The sequence below is a fragment of the Aptenodytes patagonicus genome, chromosome 13 (genome assembly GCF_965638725.1).
Source record: "Aptenodytes patagonicus chromosome 13, bAptPat1.pri.cur, whole genome shotgun sequence".
Lineage (NCBI taxonomy): Eukaryota > Metazoa > Chordata > Aves > Sphenisciformes > Spheniscidae > Aptenodytes > Aptenodytes patagonicus.
In genome coordinates, this window is record NC_134961.1 from 15,073,533 (window position 1) to 15,099,557 (window position 26,025).

At 34.0% G+C, this 26,025-nt stretch overlaps 1 protein-coding gene across 2 annotated transcripts in view; it reads left to right on the forward strand.

Annotated features, from left to right (window-relative positions):
- Positions 1–26,025, forward strand: part of SNX29 (sorting nexin 29) — a 145,337-nt gene that overhangs the window by 33,264 nt on the left and 86,048 nt on the right. For both annotated transcript variants that reach the window (XM_076351069.1, XM_076351070.1), the window contains exons 12-15: positions 6,910–6,973; positions 8,237–8,365; positions 18,650–18,732; positions 22,971–23,077. In XM_076351069.1, coding sequence (XP_076207184.1) covers positions 6,910–6,973; positions 8,237–8,365; positions 18,650–18,732; positions 22,971–23,077 — 383 coding nt within the window. The remainder of the gene's footprint in view (positions 1–6,909; positions 6,974–8,236; positions 8,366–18,649; positions 18,733–22,970; positions 23,078–26,025) is intronic.

Here is a 26,025-nt window from a genome sequence, read left to right on the forward strand (position 1 = left end):
GATACTCTAATCTCATGTTCTAATGTCATGTTCAGTCAGTATCTGTGTCAATGTATGTTGAAGGAGGTAGACCATGCATTTTAGCTGGGTACTGTTTCAGGCTCTGGCATGGATCTGCTGACTGAGCTTTACAAAGCTGAAAAATCCTTTCTTACAAAGTACTTTATGAAGTGGGAAACTAGTTTGAGACTTTTAAGTGGCATAACTGAAGGTGTAGATGGAGTTACTGTTCATAGTTACTGTGATACTTTGGTCACTGGATAGTCTCTGCTCATGTTATTACTACAATATCCTTTCGTTCTTACATTTTTATTTTATTTTTCAGTAATAGAATTTTAATGGGAAACTTTCTGGTTTTATTGCACTCTATTGTTTTGTAGGTGTATTAGGTACCAGTAGGGGCCGCAGTTGGTCTCCTTCAGTTGCTCAGTTAGTTCCTATGTGTAGTTAAGACAGCTATAAAATAGAAGGTAAAGCTTGAGATTTTCAATTCTTGATACTTAGCAATTTGTAAATGAAATGAACCACAGGATCAACAGAAGCATATACGCTATCATTAGTTTCCCATTTCAGAGAAGGTTTTGGTGGAAGGAAGCGGGGAAGCATGTCAAAACAGTCTATAAACCAGTAGAACACTTAGTAAATAATCTAATTATCATTATAATCAAAATTCATCTGACTAATACATAAGTTAACACCTTTATTATAGCTGATCCCAGATACCTTCAATAAAAATGCTTTTTTCAAGTTTGTTGTTATTGGTCGTAGATTCTCCGTACAGGAAGAATTTAGTGCTATGACAAAGCCAGACACTGAAGCTCTTTTTCTCTATTGCAATTAGCAGAAGAATTATTAAATGGTGAGGCTTATAGTTTGGTTGCATAGCAACTAATTCTAACACATCAGACAAGAAAAATGGAATGCAATAGTGCAGTGAGAAAAGCTGTGAGGTCTCCAGTGGCTGGATTTTTGTGCTTCTTACTTCTGAAGACAAAGCCTGAAATGAATTTTTTTTTCTTTTTTTAAATCTATTCTTTTCCTGCTTCCTTTCCAATTTACCAGTACAGCACTAACCTTTTCTCGGTTATTTTGCTATGCAGGCTAGAAAATTATGAGAAACTGTAATTTAAAATTTCTGCCATTTTGAACGATCTTTCTGAATTTGTCCCATGCATTTGTAAGGTATAGGTTAACTTAGCAGCAGGTACATCTCAAAAAAATACTAATACCGCTCCAGAGAAATACTAATCCATAGAGTTAGAGTTTCACTGTGTATGTTAGACATAATTTGAAAACTTGCCCTACTTTACAGATTGTTACGTCTTATAACCAATTTTATAAAGAATTCAGTCTGTCAGAAGTTTTATATTTATGCGCCTATTCCATTATGTCATTTTCCAGTTTTAAAAAATTGTATTTATCTTGTCATATTTGAATCACAGTCAACTTTATGTCTGCTTTAATTATTGTCATTGGAAGTTTATATTTTCAGCATTGTTTTACACCAGAAAAATCTGTTCCACCAGCACAAGTCTCCCTGTTTTGTTTTTGCAGTGGAGAAAAAGGAAGCTCCAAAACTTTCATTTTAGGATGCTACTTGTGTCCTTCTTTACAAGGTTCTTTGATTATAGTGCTATTTTTAGTAAATAATTGGGAAATTAGTTTTTCCACTATAATTTTTCTCAGTTTTTAAAGTTGGGCTTAACCACAAAGGTTAGCAAAGGTTGTAGCATTGTACATTATTCCATATCGATGATCTTAGAGGTCTTTTCCAACCTTAATGATTCTACGATTATTCCATATTTTTTCATATATTCTTGAGGAAGCCCCCAGTTTTTCATGATCACTGAAGAACTTCACTGAATAATCAAACCTACATATTATATTTTTATCCTGGCTGTGTAAGTAAATAAGGTGTATGTTTTTGTACTTTCTTTGTCCTCTAAATAGCTTCTGACCTGTTCTGTAACTTGGTTGCCGCCGGTTAGTGACAGGTACTAAATTCTTGTGACTTCTCCGAAAGCACAGCTGTGGAAAGAGGGTGTATAAATTTCATCACTGAGAAAAAAGCTGCAGTTCATCTTATGGACTTTTTTTGGTCAGGACCCTTCTATAAAGTAGAAGGCCAACACTGTATTGTCTGATTTGTTTCCTACTAAAATTTGCCCGATTAATAGTGACATGACAGGATAATATTTACAAGATTTTGGAGCACTAAATAAAGCCTTAATAGCCAATGTTCATGCAGGCAGCTTAGGGAGCATGTCTTTAAAGGTCAGACTTCTGATTTAAGATGGAAGTTTTGTTTGTCTCTGAAAATATCTGTGTAAATTTGCACTTGGGAAAATAAAAAAAATCATTCCTGTAGACTGCTCCCAGCCCACCCTGATATTCTATCTGCAGGATTGCAGAGGAGTGCTGCATGACCTTGTGTACACTGAGAGATGATTTCACTTACAGCTCATTCTTCATAACAGGTGATTGCAAATCATACTTATCCAATCTTTGGCTAAACAGCAGAAGAGTTATGAAACTTATGACTTTTCTGGAGGTTGCTGGGAAGTTGACAGGTGTTTCTTAAAGCATGGCACTTTTTATATATTTCATGCTCTGAATGTGATCTTATAAAAGCTTTATAGAAGCTCGATTTTGCATGTAGTATGCAAGTGAATTAAAAAATGTTTTAGAGCAAATACTTGCTTTCAACAAATAAAAGATAATTTTTGGTGTTTTAAAAAGTGAGGTTTAATATGAAAAATTTAATTAGCACATGCCTTGATTTTTGTTATCTTCTTTTACTGATAAGGAAAGACCTGGTTTGGAATTACTGGTTTGCACATGGGAATCCTTTTTTTTAAGAAGTTGTTGCAAAAATATCTCTTAAGATTACATAATTTGAAAGACCTCACTAGTTATCTTATTATATCTGTCTTTATGAAACTCTGATTATCACTTGAATTTTAAATATGTTGGTGTTGAAAGCTGATCCTTAATAACAGTAGTGTATCTCTTTCCATTAATGTTACTTTACAGAATATAAATGACATATCAAGCACAAAGCAGTTCAGAAGTAGGATGTAAACTCTAACATCAAACAGTTTTCTGAAGTGGGTATACTTGGCCATCCTCCCACTGTTTTATTTAAAAAAAAAAAAAAAAAGAGGGGGAGAAAGATTGAGGTTGCAAAGTCCAGAAGTCAGAAAATGCCAAATTTATGGTTGCTGCTACAACCCTGATTTTTTTTTTTTTTTTTTAAATTTATTTCTTTCTCTAACCCACGCAGTGAATGAGAATAAGTCTGCTGAAAAAATTAGGTTATGATCATACACTGATCTCAGAGGCAAGCATAACACACAGACAAAAGCTTATGAACTGTGGCTGTTCCGGCAGATTTGAAGTGAACCTGCTGCAGTATATGATACTGGATTTACTTTGTTTGCATTCAGCTGACTGTTCTGACATGCTGCTAAAATTTTTCAAGAAGCATAAGTGAGAGTAAGAAATTATGATTTTTGAAAGTTTTGAATGTTATGCGTGAATTAAATAGAATGGTGTCCTTTTAGTTCTATTCAGTTACTTGCATCAAAAGATCATGAAATTAAAGTTTCTGATTTTCACAGAATCTTGCTTTCATGCTCTGCTTACTTATGTGTGTGTTGGAGAGGGGAGTGAGAGAAGATGGGATTTCAACTCTCTACTCATGCAAAAGATTCTGGGTGGAATAAGGGAAAGAAGATTAAGTTATTAGGCAAGTTAATGTTACAATTTGAGTAGGCTGGTAAAATTGGAAAAATTGAGACAATTTATAATAGCTTCACTGTTTAAATGTTAATAAGTCAGTACACATTTAAACAGACTGAGTATGAATGCAGGCAATTATTGTAGAGTAGTCACCCCAGCATAAGTGCAGAACCAGCACTGCAATAACTTGTCTGAGTAGCAACGGCTTTAATTTATTCAGAGTCAGAGAAATAATAGCAACTAACTCAGATTGTGCATTATCATATTTTAATGACACTCTTGAAATATTTAAAATTACATTGGCTTGATGCTTTCTTGAGGAGGATTCTCAATTCAACTATATAGTTAAAGATCTTTATTTTGTTGTAGAGTGTTACTGTACTGAAAGCTTACTATGGATGTTTTTGGCTTGTGTTGTACACTTGTATAAGGCTTGAACACTTACTGGATTATTCTATTTTCCTCATCCTTAGAACAATTTTTTATTTCACAGGTAGGCTGACAGATTGTGGTCCATTATCACAACACTGTGTATTATTTCTTTCAGGACTGTTGCAACCCACCATTTTCCACTGCCAAAAAACCCCACCAACAAACCACAGAAAAACCCAAACAAAAAACCCTCAAAACCCCTAACCTTTCCAATCTGCCCTCAAAGTGTCAGTGTCTCATCATGACCAAAAGAATACTAAGTGTGTTGAGTTTCATGATCACCAAGTTTGATGTTTTATAGCTAAATATAATACTTAAATCTCGGAATGTAGGATTTGGTGGGGTTCCACCCCACTCCACCCCCAAATAAATGCTAGTCAGTAGAAGCTATTATAGACCATCTTTCGAAAAATAGTCATGAAAATAATGGAGCACAGCATATTTTGTCATATATAATCTTTCCATTAAATTGCAGTAGTTACCTGTCACTTCAATGCAATATGAACTTTACTCTTGCCAAAAAGGGTATTCCACTTTTTATTCCTCATCCTTATTGACTAAAAAGGTGTTCTGTTCTGCCCTGACTGCTTTCTACTATGTGCCTTATGCCAGCAACTGTATTAAACTCAACAGTAAGATCACTTGGCAACTGCTTGTCTGAAAAGTAGCCCAGCAGAAAAAAAAAAAAAAAAACAAAACCAATTTTGAGCTGGATCAGTTCCTGCTAGGACACTGTGTGTGTATAAACACCAGTACCAGAACAAGGGAGGTGGTAGCCATGATGGGTAAGGCAAGCTGGAATGTCCTTTTTGCTGAAAGCACAGCCTTAGGAGGACTGATTAAAGTAGCCATGTAATCACAGCTTTGGTTTTGAATGCAAGTAATATTATCGAAGGAGAAAGCAGAAGTGTGCAGATCTTTTTTTTTTTTTTTTTTTTTTTTTTTTTTTTATGTGTGTTAGTATTTAATACCCACAAATTTCACTTTTGGCTCTTCTACAAGATTTTTTTTTTTTTTTGATAGCTGTATAGAGAACTCATTTAAAGATGCTAAGTTACTGTAGAAAAATAATTATTATTTCTGTACTGAATTAATGGAGTGCAAAATCCTTCTTAATGACCTACTGAAATGTTTCTTGCTAATGTCAATTAGTTCTCAAGCTGTAATGTGGAATGGGTAGGAAAATAATTGTCAACTTTCTCCATGGCCAAAGAAGCAGAAATGTTTTGGAAAAAATCTAGCATGAAGAAATTGGATTGGCTGATTTCAAGCAATATGAGACCCCTGCTGAATCCTGCAAGGGGGGTTTACCAGCAGATTACCAGTGCCAGACTGGAATTGTGGTGTCTGCACTGACTGATACATTTGATTGATATAGTAAAAACTTCCATGTTTTGTCCACTACTAGAGTTTGGCAGGCTTAATCTGGTCCACAGGACAATGTTAAGGTTTTTTTGAACTGGCAAAAATTTCTGTAACTATAGAAAATATTAAGAAATATATGGGTAAATAGGTGAACTGAATGTAAAGGGGGAAAAAAATTGTTGAATAGCTTTGCTTACTTGAAGAAATTACGTAATACCAGTTCTGTTAGTGTGTTTTCAGTAAAAGCACAAAATTTTGCTGACATCTGCTTTGAATCCTTGCAGAACAGAATTGGCTGATTTATTATATATAAACATAGGAGCATTTCATTTAACTGTTTTAATATAATTGTGTCCCTGCAGAAGCTCTCATAAAATTATTGGTTAACATACATGAAATTGTTAATGAAATTTTTAAAAAAATCTAGTTTAGGACATATATCCATCCTGATGTTTGCTAGAAGACATTCAAATCTTTGAAGACCTGTTGTATTTCTTGTATTCATGCAAGATCTGGAAGTCAGAATCTGTTTTAGATTAGATGATTAAGTCCTAATATTTTTCTGTAAATTTATAGTAAATAGTAATAGTACAGCTGTACAGTTATATGGTAAAACCTTTATAATAGCAGAAGGACCCCAGGTGAGGCAGCGCTTTGAGCTGACACTTTTCTGTATGGTATTCAGCTACTCTGGTATCAGTGTTAAACCTAACCCTAAAGAAGTCTTCAAAAATTCTAAAATTCTGTCATAACTTTTTTTTAAAATTTTTATTCTTGATGTAATGACAGAAAATATTTTTTAAGGTATTTATAGGAAATAAAAAGGTTTTTATAGGAAATTACAAGATGCAGAAATCCCATCGTCTTTAAGACAGTCTTTAAGACTGCGCTTGACAAGAAATGCCATGAAGAAGCAATGACGTTCTCTCTACTCTGGTCTCACTGTAATAGTTATATTTCCTGTGCCAGAATTTATAGCAAGGAAAACAAACAATTTGAAGAAGTTAAACAAGTAACAGTGTTTCTCATTAATATGCACGTAGTGAAAAGGTGCATTGTCCCATACGTCTGTGACTAAAGCAAAACAGCTGCAGCCACAGGCAAACTTGTAAACATTTGTATTAAAGCCAGATGCAGACTAATTTGATTTGATCAATACTTCTGATACTGTGTTAAATAATACCATTTTTGAAAGACTGCTCAAATTAGTGATGAGATTAAGAGCATTTTTATGTGCTTTGCTGAATAGCAAATGATGTTGGCATCATCTTAAGTGTGTTGCTGAATTAGTGCCACTATGTACATGACTTTTAGATCTGAAATGAGCAAAAATACACACAGAAATTCATCTTTTTTGTCCCTTCTCTTTAGATGAACTTCGTCAAGCTATTGTGGCCATGATGAATAGAAAGGATGAACTGGAAGAACAGAATAGGTAGTTTTCTTTTTCTAGTCAAGAAGCACTATAATTTAAAAAAATTTGTTCTTTAATACAAGCTGTCCTTTGTGTAAAGCTATGCATAATCTTTGTGTAATCTTTTTGATGTGTATATTATTTTTCTGTGAAAGGTAAGCTTAATACTTCAATATTCAAATGTTGATACTGAAGAATAATGTTTGCGGGTCAACTTTTCCCTTTGAACTCGAATCACATATAACTCTTTCTTCTTGGGAGCTTTTGCCAGTTGTAGTTTTTTCAAAACCAAAACTTATAGCCAAAAGATTCTTAAGATCTCTTAAGATAGCTTTCCAAATGAGTATAAGTTTGTCCTTATACAAATATTCAGAAAATTTCCTTTTTTCCCCTTCTGGTGCAGAAGTGATGTAGGATAGCTAACAATGGTGCGCTGAAAGTGGCTGTCATTTGTGAGTGTCTTTATGTTCAATTGGGGCAAAATGATGATGTAAATGTAAAAATGATAAGTTACTTATTTAAAATGCTATTAAACCTACTTTGTATTTATTTAGTCTATTGGAACACATCATTAGATGAATGAAAATACAAAGTATTCAAGACATACTGTTGTTATGCTGTAGTAGGGCTATTTTGGTAATTGACATTTTTCTATAGCTATTTTAATTTTTTTTTTTTAAACGTCGAGAATACCAACTGATCCCATTTTCCTGCCTCTTATCCTCCCCACTCCCATAATTGCAAGTTACTGCCCCATTCAGCTTTGCGGTTTTTTTGGCAGAAGGACCAGGATGCTTTGGGTTTTACCATTATGCATCATGCTGACCTTTGCTATCTCATCAAAGGTTTTACACAGAGGTCTGTGGCAGTGCTCTCAGTAGAGACAAGATCCCCACCTCTCTCCTGCTCTTGCTAGTAAATATATTGCTTATAGATTATTCCTGAGGTGTATGGACTTGCACTGAAGCACTGAAACCAGATTATAAGCTGTTTTCTATAATAAATTCTTTCTGCGTGGTGGTACAGTAGATACCATAATAGGTTGTGCTTTGGGCATGTTGATGAGATTGTAATACAAATTAATAGTAAGCACTTACAACTGTTTTGATTGGGTTCTTTTTCCTTTGTATAATCAAATCAGGTGAATTTATTACATTGAATAATGAAATTTTAGGGTGACATTAATGGTATCATTCAGGCAACCTACTCTGTGATTCGTAGAGTATCTTCTAATTACTAGGTAGAGTTTGCAGTGTTCTAACAGAGGCTGCTGACTTCTTCCAGATCTCTGAGAAATCTGCTTGATGGAGAGATGGAGCATTCTGCAGTGCTAAGGCAGGAAATGGACAACTGGAGAAGGAAAGTAGCAGAACAGGAAGAGCGACATGCCATGAAAGTCCAAGCCTTGGCACGGTAAGAAGTGCTGAAAGTATCATAAAAAGTAACAGTAGTGGAACAAGGGAATAAAAAATTCTGCATACAAGAAAAAATCATTTTCAAGTAGTTTAGTTTTCAGAGGAACATAAGTGATTTAGGACTAAAAATCCCATGGACTTCAGTTGAATTTAAGCTGAAAAAAGCCTTTTGGCTTCCAAAAAGCCTTTGGAAGATTTTCTGTCAAATTTAATGGGTTTGTGTTTTTTGTTTTGTTAGGTGTTAACAGTAAGTGAGAGTTTAAAGTATTAATAAAACCACCGTTACAGCTCCAGAGGAAAGAATATTAGTGAGCTGAACTTATGACAACATCAAGTTTAATTTTAAAAAGTAATTAGACTAATATTAAGAAATAGAAGCCATGAAAATAGCAGCAGTTAGATAATGAGACTAGATACGAAGGAATACATGTACGTGTAAGGTAAATATAAGAAGACTTTTCTCTCTTCATATATCTGTTTTGTCTAGTTCTACCCCCCTTCCCTTTTTTCTTTTTTTAATTCATTTCTATTTTACTTGATATTTGGGGGTTTCTTGGTATAGCTGTGTGCCCAGTCTGGAACAAATTACAATATCAAGGTCCTGGGGTTTTTCCTTTTATTGGATATATGATATTCTTAATGTTGTTGAAGTACCTAGCACTGTCTGCAAACAGTATTTTCCAAACCTCAAATCTGATACAGCTTTTAAATATAAGGGGGCGGGGAGGGGAACAGAAACACCGTGTCAATGTTTATTGTGAACAGACTGATGTTGCTGTCCTAGAATAATGAAACGCTCATTTTAGTAGTGGAAATGGCTGCTTTGGTGCATGCGTAAAACATAGTTTTTTTCAAAAATACAGAAGCTAGATTGTTGGGATTCTAGGTCAGACCTGGAGCCAGTGAGGACTTGTTTTGGAGACTATTTCATTTTAATATTTCTCTACAGTATTTCCTCAGGTAGATGTCTTATATAGTTCCACTCTGAGATTAGTATGGGGACCCCTCTCCTCCCAGCAAGTTCTTACTTCAGTCAGTAGAAATTGTGCCGAGTGGTCCTAGTGTCATTTAAATTGAGTCGGAATATTTTTGTCTTTATTGCTTTCAGTTATATAGAATATGTCAGTGACAGCTGCTGCTGACACAGATAGCCTTCCGTATGTACCCTTGTGTGTGTAAGCAGTAAAGAATGGATTATCCATCCTCTTCAGTGACATTTCCATCTGGTCTGTCTTCCTTATATCTGATTATTTAAGCATGACTTTGTTTTCCTTAGGCTGATTTTTTTTTTCTTGTCCTGTTGTCAGGTTTTCATGGCTGACCACTTTATCAACCACTGTATCAAAAGCAACAGTTGTCGCCACACAGTATCAACTACCAATTTCTGAAGTGGTGCAACTGCTTCCCCCTAGCTCAAGGAAGGTCAGCTGGAACAGGTTGCTCGGGACTATTTCCAGTCAGGTTTTGAGTATCTCCACAGATGGAGACTCCACAGCCCCTCTGGGCAATGTTGTTGGCAGTGACCCATTGGCAAGGCTCTTCCTAATGTGGTGCAAGATGCTCTTGTTGGCTTTCCTTGCTGCGAAGGGGGCATTGCTGGCTTGTGGTCAGCTTGTTGTCCACCAGGACTCCCGGATCCTTTTCTGCAGAGGTGCTTTCCAGTCCCCAGCATGTATGAGTGCCTAGGGCTATTCCTCCCCATATGCAGGACTTTGCATTTCCCCTTGTTGAACTTCAAGGGATTTGTCCGAGTCCAATTCTCCAGCCTGCCCAGGTCCCTCTGAATGGCAGCACAACCATCCAGTGTATCAGCTGCTCCCCAGTTTTGTATTGTCTGTGAACTTGCTGAGGGTGCACTCTGTCCCAGCATCCAGGTCATTGACGAAGGTGTTAAACAACATTGGCCCCAAGTAGGACTTGCCTCCAGTTTGACTTTGTGCCACAGCTATGCTGAAAGAAAAGAATTTTAACCCTCCCCTTGTCTAAATGTGATTTAGCTTAAGAAAGACTTTTGAAGGTAAATGCAGCTGTAATAGTGTGATTTTCTTCTTACAATTCTAAACAAGTGCTAGAGTAACCTATGATGCCTAAGATCTTGGGGATGATTCACATGTATAGTAAACAACAAACCTATCCCAAATGTTAAATAAGATTAGTAATCTGTGCCTTATCACAGAGAGAAGTGTTTGTTTTCTGCATGTGCAGGCAGGGTGCTTAGTGGCAATTGTGAAGTACCACAGCTGAAATTCCTATAAGGTTTTTATTGCATAGCAGAACTAGTATCTGAAAATGATAAATATAAAGCTTTCTTTTAAAAAAAAAAAAAAAAAAAGTATTTAGAATGTTACTAATTCTGCTTCTGATGACACATCAAACAGAACTACTAACTTTGAGGGAGGGAGCGATATGCATAAGTGGGTTTGACATTCATGTGATGTAGGGCAATTGAGACAATGCAAATAGTTCATCATTTAATATTCACGTTTCAGGTTATAGGAATTGTATATTCATATTTCTTTGACTCACTTCCCCCACAGTTTTAGAATTTGCAGTGACATATGGGTGAATCAGATATTTGTCATGCACATACCTTTTTAAAGAATAGATAAGGAGCTTTTATAACAAGATCTAAAGAGATGCTCGCTTAGACTAACTTGTTATTTTTGAGCAAGTTTGTTTCATTTCTCTTATTGCTACGGAGACTGGGTATGTTGTGTTGATTGTTCTTCTCAAAGTCAGTTTACCTTGTCACGTGATAAAAACAGTGTTGGGAGCTGCTTAGGTACAACAAATTCTTGTGCCACTGGTTATTTTGGACTTTGGATGCATTTCTTCAATGATTCATTGCAACTCACTTTCTAGCATGTAAGAAACTTTGCATATAGGTATTTTGGAATATAGGTTTTTCTTCTAAATTCTTTCGTTGGTTCACTTTGTACACTGTAGGTGATGCTGCTGCAATAGTAAGAGTAGTGCATTTTTTTTAATAACTAACTTTTTAAACCAGGAATTTGGGCAAGCTGAATAATTTGAAGAATTTGAAATAACAAAAATTTTGGAAATGCTTTGTAAGTGCTGCATGATACGCTAGGTGAGTGAGAGGATACTAAGTTTCAGATATTTTGTAATAGTGAAATCTCACTGTTAACCTTGAAAACAATTGGTCACATGACTAGAGTAGAAAAACTTCCTCAATTGTAATATTCTGAACATCTTAAGACAAGGAAAATCATTCAGTAACAATCTGACTATTGTAATTTGATGAACTATTATGCTTCGGATTATGAGAGCTGATATTTATGTGTGTCCCTAAAGCTCTTGTGAAGAATCTGACGTAAGTATCTTCCTCAAGGCTTTGAGAACACAAATTTCAGTGACACATCAGTCAGTGTTGAAATGATTACTTCTGGATATCTGCAAAATTGATTCATTCAGCTGGTCTCCTAGACTCTCCAAAGAGTCTCTGGTCTCCTAGACAAAATGCTAGCTTACTTAGAGAAATTTTCTTGAGTTTCCTAAGTTCTCTTTGAAAAATGGAAAAATTCTTAGGTCATTTTAGTTTCAAGTAGTGGTAATCTCATTCTTCCATGTGAAGTATTTGAATAGCTCTTTCATACAGTTATGATATTGTTTCAAAAGGAGCAGTCTCAGCATTCAACCTGTTTCCTAGCCTTCGGATGGAATAGACTAAATAGACTCCCTAATATCATTTTGTAAACTGTTTTTTTGTTGTTTTCCTTTTTTTTTTTTTTTTTTTTTCCCCTTCCCCTTGTCAATGAGCCTGTCTCAAATTGCATGGACGTATTGTGCCAGTGGCTTCTTGGCAATGCTAAAGTTTTTAAATTGAGATTCTTTTTTCTGTATGGAATACTATTACATCCCTTTGTGAGGCAAAGAAATTTATTGAAGTTGACTGTGAAATTGGATAATCTCAGATTGCATATTCTTAGAGTATTCAGAAATGTTGGGGAAAAGCATTTTACAAAGGACAGGCTTTGTAGCAAGAAAAGCAGATAGAAAGAGAAGATGATAATGCACTGTGTAAGGAAATGGGGGATGAGAATTTGACTATACTTTATCTTACACTTTTATGTACCTTCTGTTTACTGTACATTCTGTAACCTAATCTGCCTCCTCTTATCTAGCGTATGTATTATTTAAGCCACATTGCTTTTGGATTTGGCATTTTATATTAATCTGGTTTACAACGCTTCATTCAGAGCTGTAGTGCTCCAGTGATGGGTGAAATAATGTGTTGTGCATCTTGAAATGATTGCATCACTTACCTTAAGCAGCTTCTTAGAGACAGGAAAAAATATCTCTTGTCTCTGCTTGTGAAAACTAATTTGAATATTCCTATATTAAATGATTTTTTTTTTCCTGCTTAGTTGGTGACATGTCACAAGTTACAAAAACATTTTATAAAAAGAGTGAGATACGTTATTTCATAAGATAAACAACTTCCTCATATTTCTTATCCACAAAGCCATTTTTTTGCCTTTTCAGGTGTGATATCAATGCTAAGATAGAGCCCTTTCATAATTTAGGTTTGAACACAGTCTGTGTTGTGAAGCTATCATGAGAATAGTTTTCAGTTTATCATGCATATGGTGTTTGTCTTTCATGACAAGCAGTTAAGTTTATCGCATTATTCCTCGTTACAGTATTTTCAGAGGTTGGTTTTATACTATAATCTCATTATATTGTATATGGTTCAACTTCCACTTCTTTGAGTAATGGTTCTCATTTTTCTTATTTCATTTAGGGTATATATGATTACAATTAATTGTGATCTTGCATCTCCTAATAGTAGGATCATAGGATAATTCAGGTTGGAAGACATCTCTGGAAGTCATCTAGCCCAACCTCTGTATATAGATTCTACATATTCTTGCAGTACACTGTTTATTTCAATTAATGCTCAAGATTCATGCATTTTTTTTTATTATTTGGAGATTTGGTACCTTTATAGTGTTTTCTAAAACACTAAGGTTTTTTATCAAGACATAGACATCTGTTGGATTTTGTGTGGGTTTTTTGTTTGGTTTGGTTTGGGGTTTTTTTGTTTGTTTTGATTTTTTTTGGTAAGCCTGAATTTAGAAATAAGACACATTTTAGGAGTAAGCTCCACAGAAAGCACTTGTTCGTATCTGATGTTTGTGCCAGAAACTTAATTACAGTATTTTTCAGGCCACTATAGTTGAGATATATGAGAAACTACTCTTTTTCAAATTCTTTTGTTACTATGCTCATTTTACAGAAGCCCTAGAGAAATTTTTGTATCTTTTTCAAGAAGCAGTTGTGTGGTGGTGGTTTGGTTTTTTTTTTTTCCCCCTGTTAAGGTATAGGAAAGTAAGTCCTATAAGGCCTCTTCCTCTGCAACAAAAATCGTAACTTAAAGGCATATTGTTCTTTAATCTTTTAATACAATTTTTGGAAGTCAGATTTTATAAAAGAGTTTCTTACTGGTATTAATTTGTATTAACAGCCAGAAATCTTATTTTGATGAACATAAGATGCACCTAATTTGACTTGCATGGTAGACCTTAACTGTGCTTGGTGTATATATACATGCCTCAATAAGCATAACACTCTGTCACAGAAACTTTGTGGACATTACTGGAAAATAACCCAACTTCCTTCAACTCCCCTTGTTCCCCCATAATGATAGTTTTTAAAAGGGATGCTATAGCACAAGGGAGGCGGGGGAGATTTCACCTGCGGGGCCTTGGTCCTTCTCCAAGAATACAGCAGAAGTCCCAGCAGGGGGGCTGATCTACTGCTGTGTTCCATATGAATAGCGTCTCTCTTCCATGCTTTCCTCCCTTTGATGTGAGAACATGCTGCTTGTTATCCTGTTACATTCATCCTCTCGGTATGAGAGTCCTTAGGGAACAGTTGCTACTTTTCCTGGCATGAATTAACTTGTTGGTGAGGATATGCATTTATCAGTAATATTACATGCTGTCTTTTCATTTATTATATACATAAAAGTCAGGTATATGTTTCCCAAAATGCGAACTTGTTTTATGCTGCTAAAAAAAAATTATCATTCTTACAGTAGTTTTGATTTTCTTTAGGCAGTGTTTCTTTAAATGCTAATTTTTAAATAATAAAATTGAGAGGAAGTGTAATTATTTTTGCTTCAAAATTAGGCAGGGAATTAAAGGTATTTGACAACTTACATTTATTATATAATTCATCATTTCTTGTCATTCCAGATAGTTTTCCAAAAAAGATAATAAATAAGCAGATTTGTTGTTGCTAAGGTGTTCCGTGGCTGTGTAGCATTCATGAATATTTAAAGAAAATTTCACTAAAACAATATTTTGTTTCTGTAGTAGTATGATCAATGTCACTAAATATTGCCATTGAAAAGTAAATCCTTTACTATTAAAGTTTTATTTCATAGCTTTGGCAAAAAGGATACCGTACACTAGTAATGCCAGTCACCTATTGGTGTATAAACAAGCCCTGACCATATGCATGTTCTTGAAAGAAATTTACTGAATGTTTTTCCTTTCTTTGACTTTGGTTTCAGTACAGGAGTTTAGTAGGATGCTTAAGATTTTTCCTATAATTTGTGAATACATACAGTGGTTTCTGGTGAATTTTCAAGTATGTCTGAGAATAGAAATACTTACAATTTTAGGGATTTTATGAGGTGGTATCTTCCATTTTAGAGAACTGATAGAAGTTACTCATGTATCACCATTTAAGGTTTTGACGCTTACATTCCTATTCTCTTTGCAACAGTTGTTGTTATGTACTGATTCATTACCATAATTAGTATTGTATTTTTCCTCTGGTTTTAAGCAAAGACATTGTTAATGGCTGAGAGTGGATACACATAATTTTGTAATACTGTGATTTATCTTCAGGAAAAGTACTAAAGCAAAAAGCTAACCACAGAGTTTAGTTACCTCTTAAGGAATTTCACTGGATGAAAGTGCTATAGAATAAAATATACTCTGCTAAAAAAGGTTGATCCTTACTGTATTAGCTTGTAAATAAAGTGTTTATTGGAACGTGGAAATACCTTTATCTGGTTTTCTTTGGAGAATAGTCACAGAGCTATGGAGAAACTCATACAGTCGCTTGAAAAAGCTTCAGATGGAATAAAATTTATCCTGCTGTTATAGATGTGTGGCATTTAGAAGTTGCTGTATTTAAATGTGTTTGTATTTCTCTAGTCATGCTTTTGGAGAGATTTTGGAGATAAATGTGCTCTGCTCTATCAGAAACTAACTTTGTCTTAAGGAAAAAAAAGTGGGGGAAATGCATATGTTTTTTTCTTTGTCTTGAAGACATAAAGCTTCAAAGATGTTCTGCTAATCTGCTTCTTGTATGTACCCAAATAATAATAAATCATAAAGAGACCTGGGGAGGAGTTAAATTCTGGTTTCATAGGATGCTTTAAATCCTTTTTTTTGTGTGTGTGTGTGATTGCATTTCAAACCTTAGTATTTTTTTCAATGTAGCTCTTAATGTGCAGTTTCCTAGTTTTATAATCAATCAAGGAAAAGTATGTCTTGTATCATTGTTCTGCATGAGTAATCACCAATGGTATAAAGCTTAATCAACAACACACACTAGACCTGTGCCGTTTGAGCAAAAAGAGTAATTTGTAGGAATGCTAGATTGTCATCCTCTTATCATTGAGCTGATATAGGGTAAAATGACATATTATCATGCTGTCTTTCAGCCTACTTATTAACATAGGAGAAATGATCAGGCAGGGTAATTTGTTATAATTGAGGTTTTGGAGATGGGTGTGCTTTTAGTGGCATAGTTCTCTGTCTTTGTTTTCCCATGTATTTCAGCCTGATTTTTTTTTTCTTTCTTTTTTCTCTATCCCCTTCAACCTGTACTTGCAGTCTTGTCACTTATTCTTCAGCACAGAATGTGGAAATGTTTGAAGCACTTCAAAAGATGCTGAAAGCATTGTGTTTATCACTAGTCTCATAACAGGCTAGCAGTTTTGCTTCAAGTTAGGTGGTAAAGTTTGGAAAAGTTGCAAAAGTAAAGCTGGGGCCTTCACATAGAAGTATTTAACATCCTTAACAATAGGTAGTACTGTTGGGTCAGCTGGACAAGAATTTCTGCAAATCTGACCCTTAACTCTATACAGGAGTTTCTCCTCCTATAAAATACTTGTTATGAATATCTGATATAATGCCTCTTGAAGTCATTAAAGACTTTAGTGAGTGCTTGCTAATTTTTTTTTTAAACATGCTCTGATAAAAAGAGCTATATAAATTCATATATATCAGGATGGGCCCTCTTTGGAATCTAGCTAAATAGTAGTAATGAGAAAGAGATGTCCAAGAATGAGAAGTAATAAGATGATGAAGAGGCATATTAGAAAATTGTGACTGGGCCATAGTATCCTGCTTTGAGTTTCAGTCTTGTATCAAAAACCTTAAGTGAATTAAAGTCTTTCTGAAGTTCATCTGTACTGTGTCAATTTTAAGTTGATGGGCACAATAGTAAAAAATGTTTTGCTTTTTTTTTATGCTGTCTCAGTACAGACAAGAAGGCACTGAGTCTATTCTCAAATGTAGCAACAAGATGGTGTATGATTATTTCATGAGAATCCTTAAAACTCAATATATTGTAATTATACATAGTTATTTCCATGCAGATATATTTACGCTTCTGGTGAGAAATCTTTTTGTCTAGCTGTCATATAAGTATTTTTTTTCATGAATGAATTATTTAGACTTGTTTTAATATAGTATATAGAATTAAACTGTATTTCTGGTTTTTTTTTTTTCCCTTAATCTGAATATTAGCATCCATCTCTGGTAGAAAAACTGACTTGTTCTTTGTAGTCTAGGAAATGAAAAGTATCGTAAAATGCATAAAATCATCAAGGACTTTGTTAAAATTTGATAGTTGGGTAATCAATAGTTTCTTCTCAATTATTTAGCAACTTCCTACTAAAGGACTGAATAAAATTGAGGTTACATAGTTCAGAAAACTGATTTGAAATCCATAGAAATATGAATATAGTACCAGTCTAGGGTTTTTATATATAAATATGACATTGCTCACAACAGCAGTTTGTGTGTGTATAACATATATATTTTGTGTGTGTGTATTTATATATGTAGTATGATGAGGACCATCAAACATATTTGCATGTGTTTCTGAATACTTCTCATTCTTAAATAAATTCCCATAAATAATATGCCTACCTTTTTGTGTATAATATGTTTACAGCTTTCTGTAATCTGTTATGTATCTAGGGTTTCATAATTCCTAGAGTTTGTACCGCTCCTCTGGCATGATTTTGACCTGCCCATGTTCTCTCTTCTCTCTAACCAGTTGTGGGTTTCTTGTGTGTGATGTTACATGCTACACCTGTGGCAACTGTGTATTTCACCCCTGATATTTTCTTAAAGAAGAGTAAAAGTTGTCTGAATTCACTCTCTTGCAACACATTTTAGTTATGTTTCTTCTGTGTAAATACTTCTGTCATACTTGGTTAACTGAATGGGCTTAAACAGATAATTGAATTTTCAGACATGTGATTTGTCAGCTTTGTTTAAAATTCAATCAGTTAGAATCCTTTTTATTTCCCCCCAAATATAAACTAAGGTGCTTAATGTTGTTAGGTGGAGCTATGATAGTACCTGGTTTGAATACTTGTACTTTCCAAAGAAAAATGAGACAGGCACAGGCACTGAAATATAATAGTCAAAGGGATTAACTTAATTTCTTCTCTTACAGTATTTGTTTAGGTATGTGGTATGGTATGTGGAAAACTTTTACCTTGAATATTGTTGCTGAAGTGTTAGCATTTTCTTACAATGATAAAGTCTGTTTCTAAAGCTGAATTCTTATTTGCTTGACATAAAATACTTAGACAGCTAGTAAAATGATTATCTAATTTTATACTGGCCATTCTGAATTTCCTTGTCTAGTATCCCATCCTTATTTTTTTAATCGACTGTTGATTTAGATAGACTGTATCATTTTTCTGCCATCAATGTAGCATAGTATAGAAAAATCTAAATTAAACAATTAATGAAAAGTTTTTGATTATGAGATAATCTGTTTCACTGATGTGTTTATGTGGCCCTGGAAAACTAGTTTTCCTGGTACTCTGCTGTTGATGTATTATTTAATGTGTAAGTCATTACTTTTTTTCCATGTTGATGACACAACTCATATAAAGCTTATTATTACAGGTAGTATGTTTGTTTCCATTGAAATGGACTTTCCTCTATTTTGAGAAAAAAATAATATTTATTTATTCTGTTCTTTTTATCAACAGAGAAAATGAGGTGCTAAAAGTGCAACTTAAGAAGTATGTAGGTGCTGTCCAGATGCTCAGAAGAGAAGGTCAAACAGTGGAAGGTAAGGATAAAATGAAGGGGGGGGGGGAATAATCCATGCACAGGGTTTGTTTTTCTGTATGCTACCATTGAGACAGAGTTTATTGGAGGCATAGGTATAGTAACCAAATTATGGAAGTGACTCCTGGACTTGTATGAAAACTGACAATGAAAGAATAACCAGTAAACAACCATGTCTCTGGTTTACAAGAATCTGCCTTTTTTTTTCTTTTTTTTTTTTTTCTTTTTTCTGATTGATCCTGGAATGGATCTCTGTAGATAACCAACCACCCAACACTATGCAAGCTCTGGTCCATAACCAACACTTCAGCCACACAGAACAATCCTAGTGTGGCTGGGGACATGGTTCACGCTTCCACATGCTACCCAGTGACATCAGCCCTACCCCTGTTGGAAAATACCAGCATCTGAAAAGATGACAGTTCTGTTTGAGAACTGTCCCTGATGCATCTCTGACTGGGCTATTTGCTTTTGTGTGAACAGTTTTGTAATGCAGATTGAGACCAAACAAAAAGAATGTTATATTATGGCATACTATCAAATTACTGCAGAGTAGAAACAATCAAGAAATCTTTGCTTTCCTTGCTGAGTCTTCGCCAAAACAAATGAAATCATTTACATGAAAGTGGCATTAGCAAGACATAATTATAAGCCCTATTCATCTCTTCCAATCATGGTAGAGTAATATCTCCCAATAGTGAAAATAACATATTTGATATCTTTTCCTTTTGAGAAAAATACCGATGTAGATTTTTGTACTTATTTTTACAGAGCATTTTCTGGTAGATGTGGTAGTCTTAGCTTTTTCTGGAAAGTTTCTTATTGAAAAAAGTATCAGATGAAAATTTAATTTAAGAAATAATCTGTGAATTAATGTGCTATTGGAACATAAGAATAATTATTTTGAGGAGAGAAAATTTAGTATCTCTAGATTATACTGTTAGTGTTGTTTTGGCGATCTGTATTTGCAGACTATTTGAAATAGACTCTGTATTAAGACCAGACATTGCACTTTCTTTGCTAAGTTGTTCTGACTGTAAGGAGAAGATTTTATATTTGAAAGATAACGAGTTACCAGCAGTATGACCTGGTTTTCTTCAGTGGTGATAGAAGTGTCCATGACAGGATGAATTGGAGTCTTGATCCTGAATCGTCTTCTGGCGCGACCTGTATTTCCACTGACTACAGAAGGTGTTTTGAGAGATGAGGTGGCTTTTCAGAAATTGGCACCATCTGTCTTTTTTTTTTTTTTTTTTTTTTTTGGTCAATATTGTGGTCGTATAAGTGGCTGTATGAATGAATACTCATGAATTCTGCTCTTAAGGGCTAGTCACTATACTTACTTGTAGTTTGAAAACTTCATTCATCCTTAAAAGGATTTTTGTTAGTGAGAACACGTTTTTACTTCTGACTTCGCTGGAGTGTAGTGATTCATATTAAGAATTATTCATGAAAACCATTGCTTGAGCTTCTTATAATAGCAGAAATTATCCTTCATTAGATACTGACAGTTTCCATGATGAGTGTAATTATAGGAAAAGAAAAAAAAAATATTCCTAGGCTAGCTATATTCTGCCATGTTAAAATTATGCAAATTAGTGAGTGATAAGAATAGAAACTGAGTAGGATGGTCAGATTTTATAGATGAAAAAGGGGGATGGAACAGTACCAACATTTCTAAAAATGAATACATGTATGCTTTATGCTCAAAGGATATTTAATAAATGCACAGTAATTTTCTGTAATATTTATCATTAGTGACCAGAATAAATTTCAGCCACATGCACTATTTGTAATATTTTTTCTTATATTTTAACTTCACACATTGTATTTTTATAAAACCAAATTTTTTTTTTTCTTAGCTGCCATTGGAGATTTATGTGAAATTTTCAGTAGCACTGGGGCCTCTGACTCAAAAAAGTACTTAAGCATGTAAACAATCCCTGAGAACTAATATGTTTAGATACACTTCAAAAAAGGAGAGTGAAACAAAGAAGTTTTTTTCCTTTACCAGATTTATAGAAACTATTGCACCCATGGTTTATATACATAACTTGCAGTATCTCATCGTAGGCATTCCTATTTTTCAGATGTGAGCCTTCATAATTAAGAATATTTGCATTATTAGAAAGAGCTATTTGTACTTTTCAGTACATATATAATTGTGTAACTTCAGGCAAATTATTGAATTCCAGTTGTGGTATAACTTAAAGTGACCGTAACAACTTGTATTAAGTCATTTTGTTCTTAATTAGCTTACATCTTTAAAAGGATTACAGAGTATATTTACAAGACCTGTTTTATTACTGTGTTCTGAGATTGTGACAATTTTGTGAAGAAAATAGGATGAAGAAACTACTGTTTTCTCTGCTTTTGTCATTTTAAGTTAAGTTTAATTAAGTTTAAGTTGGTTTCTTATGTATTAATTTACACACTTACAGGTTAAGGTTCTTGACTTCTAACTAGCCTTACATGTAGACAGGGACATAGAGTTCTGATCTGTTTAAACTTGGAAAACTCCCAGCTGTCCTCTTTTGCTGTAATGTTAGGAAATTGCCTTCATCAGGGAGGCATAAACTGTTGCGTACAACTAATTTCACTGCTGCCCTATGTTATCATAATGAGTAATTTCAACGATGGTTATCTTCTTCCAAATGATACCAAAACAAGTCTTAAATGTATTGTAGATTTTAGAACACTGTGTTTAGACTTTCTGTGAAACTATTTTGAAAGAGTCAAAATAAATTGAGCTTCTGCTGTTATTTTTATGACTATAGAGAAGAATCCACGTTTGCTACAATAATCTGATCAGATGTTATTGAGTATGGCTTTTAAGTAGTTTCCTAAAATGATAAATGAAACTCAGCATAATACTTTGCCTTTCGGTGACTTAAAAAAACAAAAAACCACTCAGCAAATGTGATTATAAAAAAATTGCCCAAGAGTCAGAACTGTGTCAAGTTCAGAATATAATACCAGCTTTCAAAATGTGATCACTGCCGTAGACTGAGCAGTTTGATATTGGTATTTAAATATTTAATAAATAAGCATCCTGATTTCTCAGCCATCAGCAGGAGTTGAATGTGTACCATTTTTCAAACCTGCTTAGATACAATAATATTATGTATATGAAAATGCTGATCTTAAAAGTTTCTGGCTGAAGAACTTCAAGCAAGATTTACAAGAAATAGCTCTTAAAATAGTTTTCAAAATTCACTTAAAATAATAATAAACTTCTGAATGTATATATTCTTCCTTGAAGCAAAAATCAGTTCCCAGGCTCAAGAGTTATTTAGTCAGATGAATTATGGTGTCTTCTGTCTACCTTATATTGGATGTATACATAGTTTAGGTTTTGAAAAATGGTGAAAGCATTTGTTAAACCTCTCTTTTATTAGGGCTTGTTTACTTTATATGTGCTAACTTGTTGTTTTAAAAATTCATGATCTGTGAGGAAAAGTTGAATTGATTTTGTGTCACTTGGAGAAGAGGAGCCTTGCTTAGAATAGGCCTTAAAGTGATCATCAAATACATAAATGATAGCTAGGAACAGGAATAGAATAAACTGTATTTTTCATTCACTGTGGATAAGAAAAGAAGTAATGGGCTTAAATGACAGGTGAAGGAAGTTTGATTAGCTATAAAGAAAACCTTTCTGAGAAGAATACTTAAATCTAAGTAAATTGTGCAGGGAAGCATGCAATCTCCATTATTGGAGGTTTCTAGGAACAAATTAGACAATTAACTGTCAGGAATGAAGTAACTACAGCTGATTCTGCTTTATGCAAAAACAGGAAATACTAGATGAAGTGTGGAATGTCCATTCTCAGCCCTATTTTTCTGTAATTTCTGTGATATGTAAGTAGTCTGTGCAAGTAATATGAAATGATATTTTGGAAGAGAAGTAGAAAAAAGACTTAAAAGAGAAGCATAGGCTTAGTTTTCAAAGGTTTTGGGTAGGAATTGCAGTTACTACCTACATATATTAGATAGCTGTAGTCACAGAACAGCCAAATGCTTTTAGTTTGCATTATTGTCTGTTGAGAGTACCTGGCTAAATATTGCTCACAAGAAAGCTCCCTGCAGCATCTGGATTTTAGTACTTGTAATACTGTTTAATATTACATCCTATTTTGATACTTCTAATAACTGTTTCTTTTAGAGCTATTACTTCTAAACAGGTTGTGTTAGATGTTTATGTAATTTAACATTTTAATTTGTGGTATCTCTTTGTTTTAGTTCTGCCAAACATTTGGAGCACTGATGGTGAATTTACTATTCCAGAGCAAAAGCAAGTAGAAAACAATGAGGAACTAGCCAGTTCTTACGAAAGAAAATTGATTGAGGTAAAGTTTGTACTGCACAAATTTTATGGAATCATAATTGTAACATAACATTTGAAGCTGTAAATATTTTCTTTGCTTAGTTGTTATTTTTTTCCCCATTAGTGTAAAAGAAAAGTTGGATTTTTGCTTTAAAAAGAAAAAAAAGATTTAATTTTCAGGCTTCTGTGGTTAAAATACAAATATGTTCATTCAACTTCAAAGTATATTCAAAGCAATTCAGATAATTAAAAATACTTTTCCTAACAAGGGTACACATTTATACTTTGATATTAAAATGAAGGTTTTAATAAATAAACAAGTTCCTTAAGGTTATCACTGATGGTGGTGAAGTTGAAAGCATCACAGTCAGTAGGTTTCAGGTGTTGTATAAGTTACAGTACATAATTACAGGCATTGCTGTTTTGTCAGTTGAGCTTTAAAATGACATACTGAAATCTGTAGCTTCTTCTCTGCTTTCATACTGTTTTCTGATTGCCAAACTGTGTTTCATTTTTGTATTGCTTTAGTGTGTACTTTATTGAATACTGCAGTATGGAAACAGATGATGGGAAGCTACTAGTTCTGTTGATATGCCCATGTTATAAAAAGTTCTTAATGCAAGATTCACTTTCAAGACTAATGTTAAATTCATTAAAGAAAAAAAAAAAAGAAAGATTAGGGTTTCATCCTAAATTTAAATACAAATGATTTTCCAGACAAAAGTAATGAAATTTAATATCTAATACCCATATCTCCTATTAAATATTAAATGAACATTTTTATAAAAAGTAAAACAATTCTCCATGTCTTTCTCTTGCCCAAAATACTCTGAAATTGGATACTCATATTAACTGATTAACATGAAGATGACTAAAAATGCAGGTTGTGCATCAAAGAGATTAATACAGTTCTTCTAAAGCATTCATACTTGGTTATCCTTTTCTCATAGGACCATGTGAAACTAATTCTCTCCTTAATGCATACCTTTGGTTGGGTTCTTCTGACTCCTTTCCTCTGTTCTGTACCTATCAAAAGAATATCTTAATTAAGAACACAGGTAAAATGTCTTTCAGCTTTAAAAGCATCCTCCTTAGTTCTACTAAGTTTGTTCTGCATGTTCAGGAATTTGTTGCTAACACTTCTGAGTTTGTGGAAGACAGTGTTAGCCGTAGCACTGATGACACAGCAGTGGATGTAGCCACTGGAAAACCATGTTGCAAATGACATCCAGAAGAGGAAGTCTGCGTCTGAGTCTCACTTACTAGTCTGTAACAATATCTTCACATACTCAAAATAGAATGTAACCCCTGTAACAATCCAGATGTATTTACCAAAAGTCATTACTTCTTTTTTCTCCCCACAAATGAAATATGTGAAGTCTTATTTTCAAAGGCTAGCCTGCGTTGTGTTCCAAATTGAGGACTAGGATAGAAACTGCTCTTGAATGCTGTTCTGGCAGTTCCATTCAGCTAGAATTGGGTTTGAAAAATGTTCAGACTTAGGCAGTTTTAGTAACTGTTATTTTGTGCCTAGTAGACTATTTCAACTGAAGACAAAGATTCCCTTGAATTTCTTGGTAGCTGATCAGGATATTGAAGTCTCCCCACAGAGAAATGACTAGCTGTCAAGAGAATAAAAAGAATAGTTCTGCTGAGTAATTACAGATTTTTTTTTTCTTTTTTTCCAATGGAAATTATTTTGTTCATAATAATGTATTGAAGAAATTTCAGTTTCTTACCATATTTGTAAAAAAGTTTGTATTTATCAAAGTTCTTTAATTATGATCTGTAAATCAGTTGATTTAACCAAGTGGATAAAGAAAAGTTGCAACTAAAAACTGAAGGAGTAAAGAAACTTAAAGAAACTTCTTACTGAACGTTATGCTTAAAACAGTGTTAGAGAAATTTTTGTAAAAATTCTGCATAGTTTTTTGCAATGATGTGTTTCCTTAGAAATAGTAGTGAAAAATCTATCTAATTACCACAATTTCTTCTAAACCCCCAATTCGAAGCTTGTTGGGATACTGATAAGTCTTTGGATACCTCTAGCAGTTCCCAGATGTTTTCCAATGTCATATGCTTTGGGACTAGAATGCCACTTTGTTTTAGAAGAGAAAGTGGGTCGATTTATACAGCTCTCAGGCCACAAATAATAAAGTGTGTTTAAAATCATCGTAAGATATGTTTTGGGCCATTGCTATGCATTATTAGCATAAGTTTGCTGTACGTACGTAAAAATATGTTTCATTTGCTTTGTTCTGCTTATGAGAGATTTGTCAGAGTAACGTCACCAGAAGTTTTCTTGTGTTACATGCCGAGGGAGAGACAGACTCTTCATAGTTTGCATTGCAACTAAGCTCAAAATAAACAATTACTAAAGACTTGCTGACATGTCAGACCTGAAGCTGCTAAGGATTTAAAATGAAGCAAACCAAACAAAAAACCTAAAACCATTGGGGTGTTTGTACATCCTTAAAAGACCTGTGGTCAGATCATTATCTGTAAGACGTTGTTTCCAATTGGTCTATTCTTTCTCTTTGTGGCTGTAGACCAGTAATGAACTAGTAAATATATCTAATTAGAGAGAACGACTTTAATTTTCTTTGCAGTTTCAGCCTTCGATAATTTTGTACTCTATTTAAGAGTAATTTTATTGGTGGACTTTAACCTGCATTTGATCAACGTTAAATTGTAGGTTATGCTCATGATGTACTAAATTGTATTATGAGAGAGCTCTGTTAAAGACTCACTAAATGACATTGAATTTTCAGTTTCCTGGCATAGACTATTCCTGTCAGACTAGGGAATGAGACTAGCTCCTCTGCTGGAATAACAGGCTTTTCATGTACTGAAGCTCGTATCACAATATAGTAATCCCTTATTGTTCTGCAGAAACACTCATTCTACAGGAATGCTGGAGACAAACCAAACAGTTAAAAAAAAAAAAAAAAATCCTTTCCAACTCTCTTA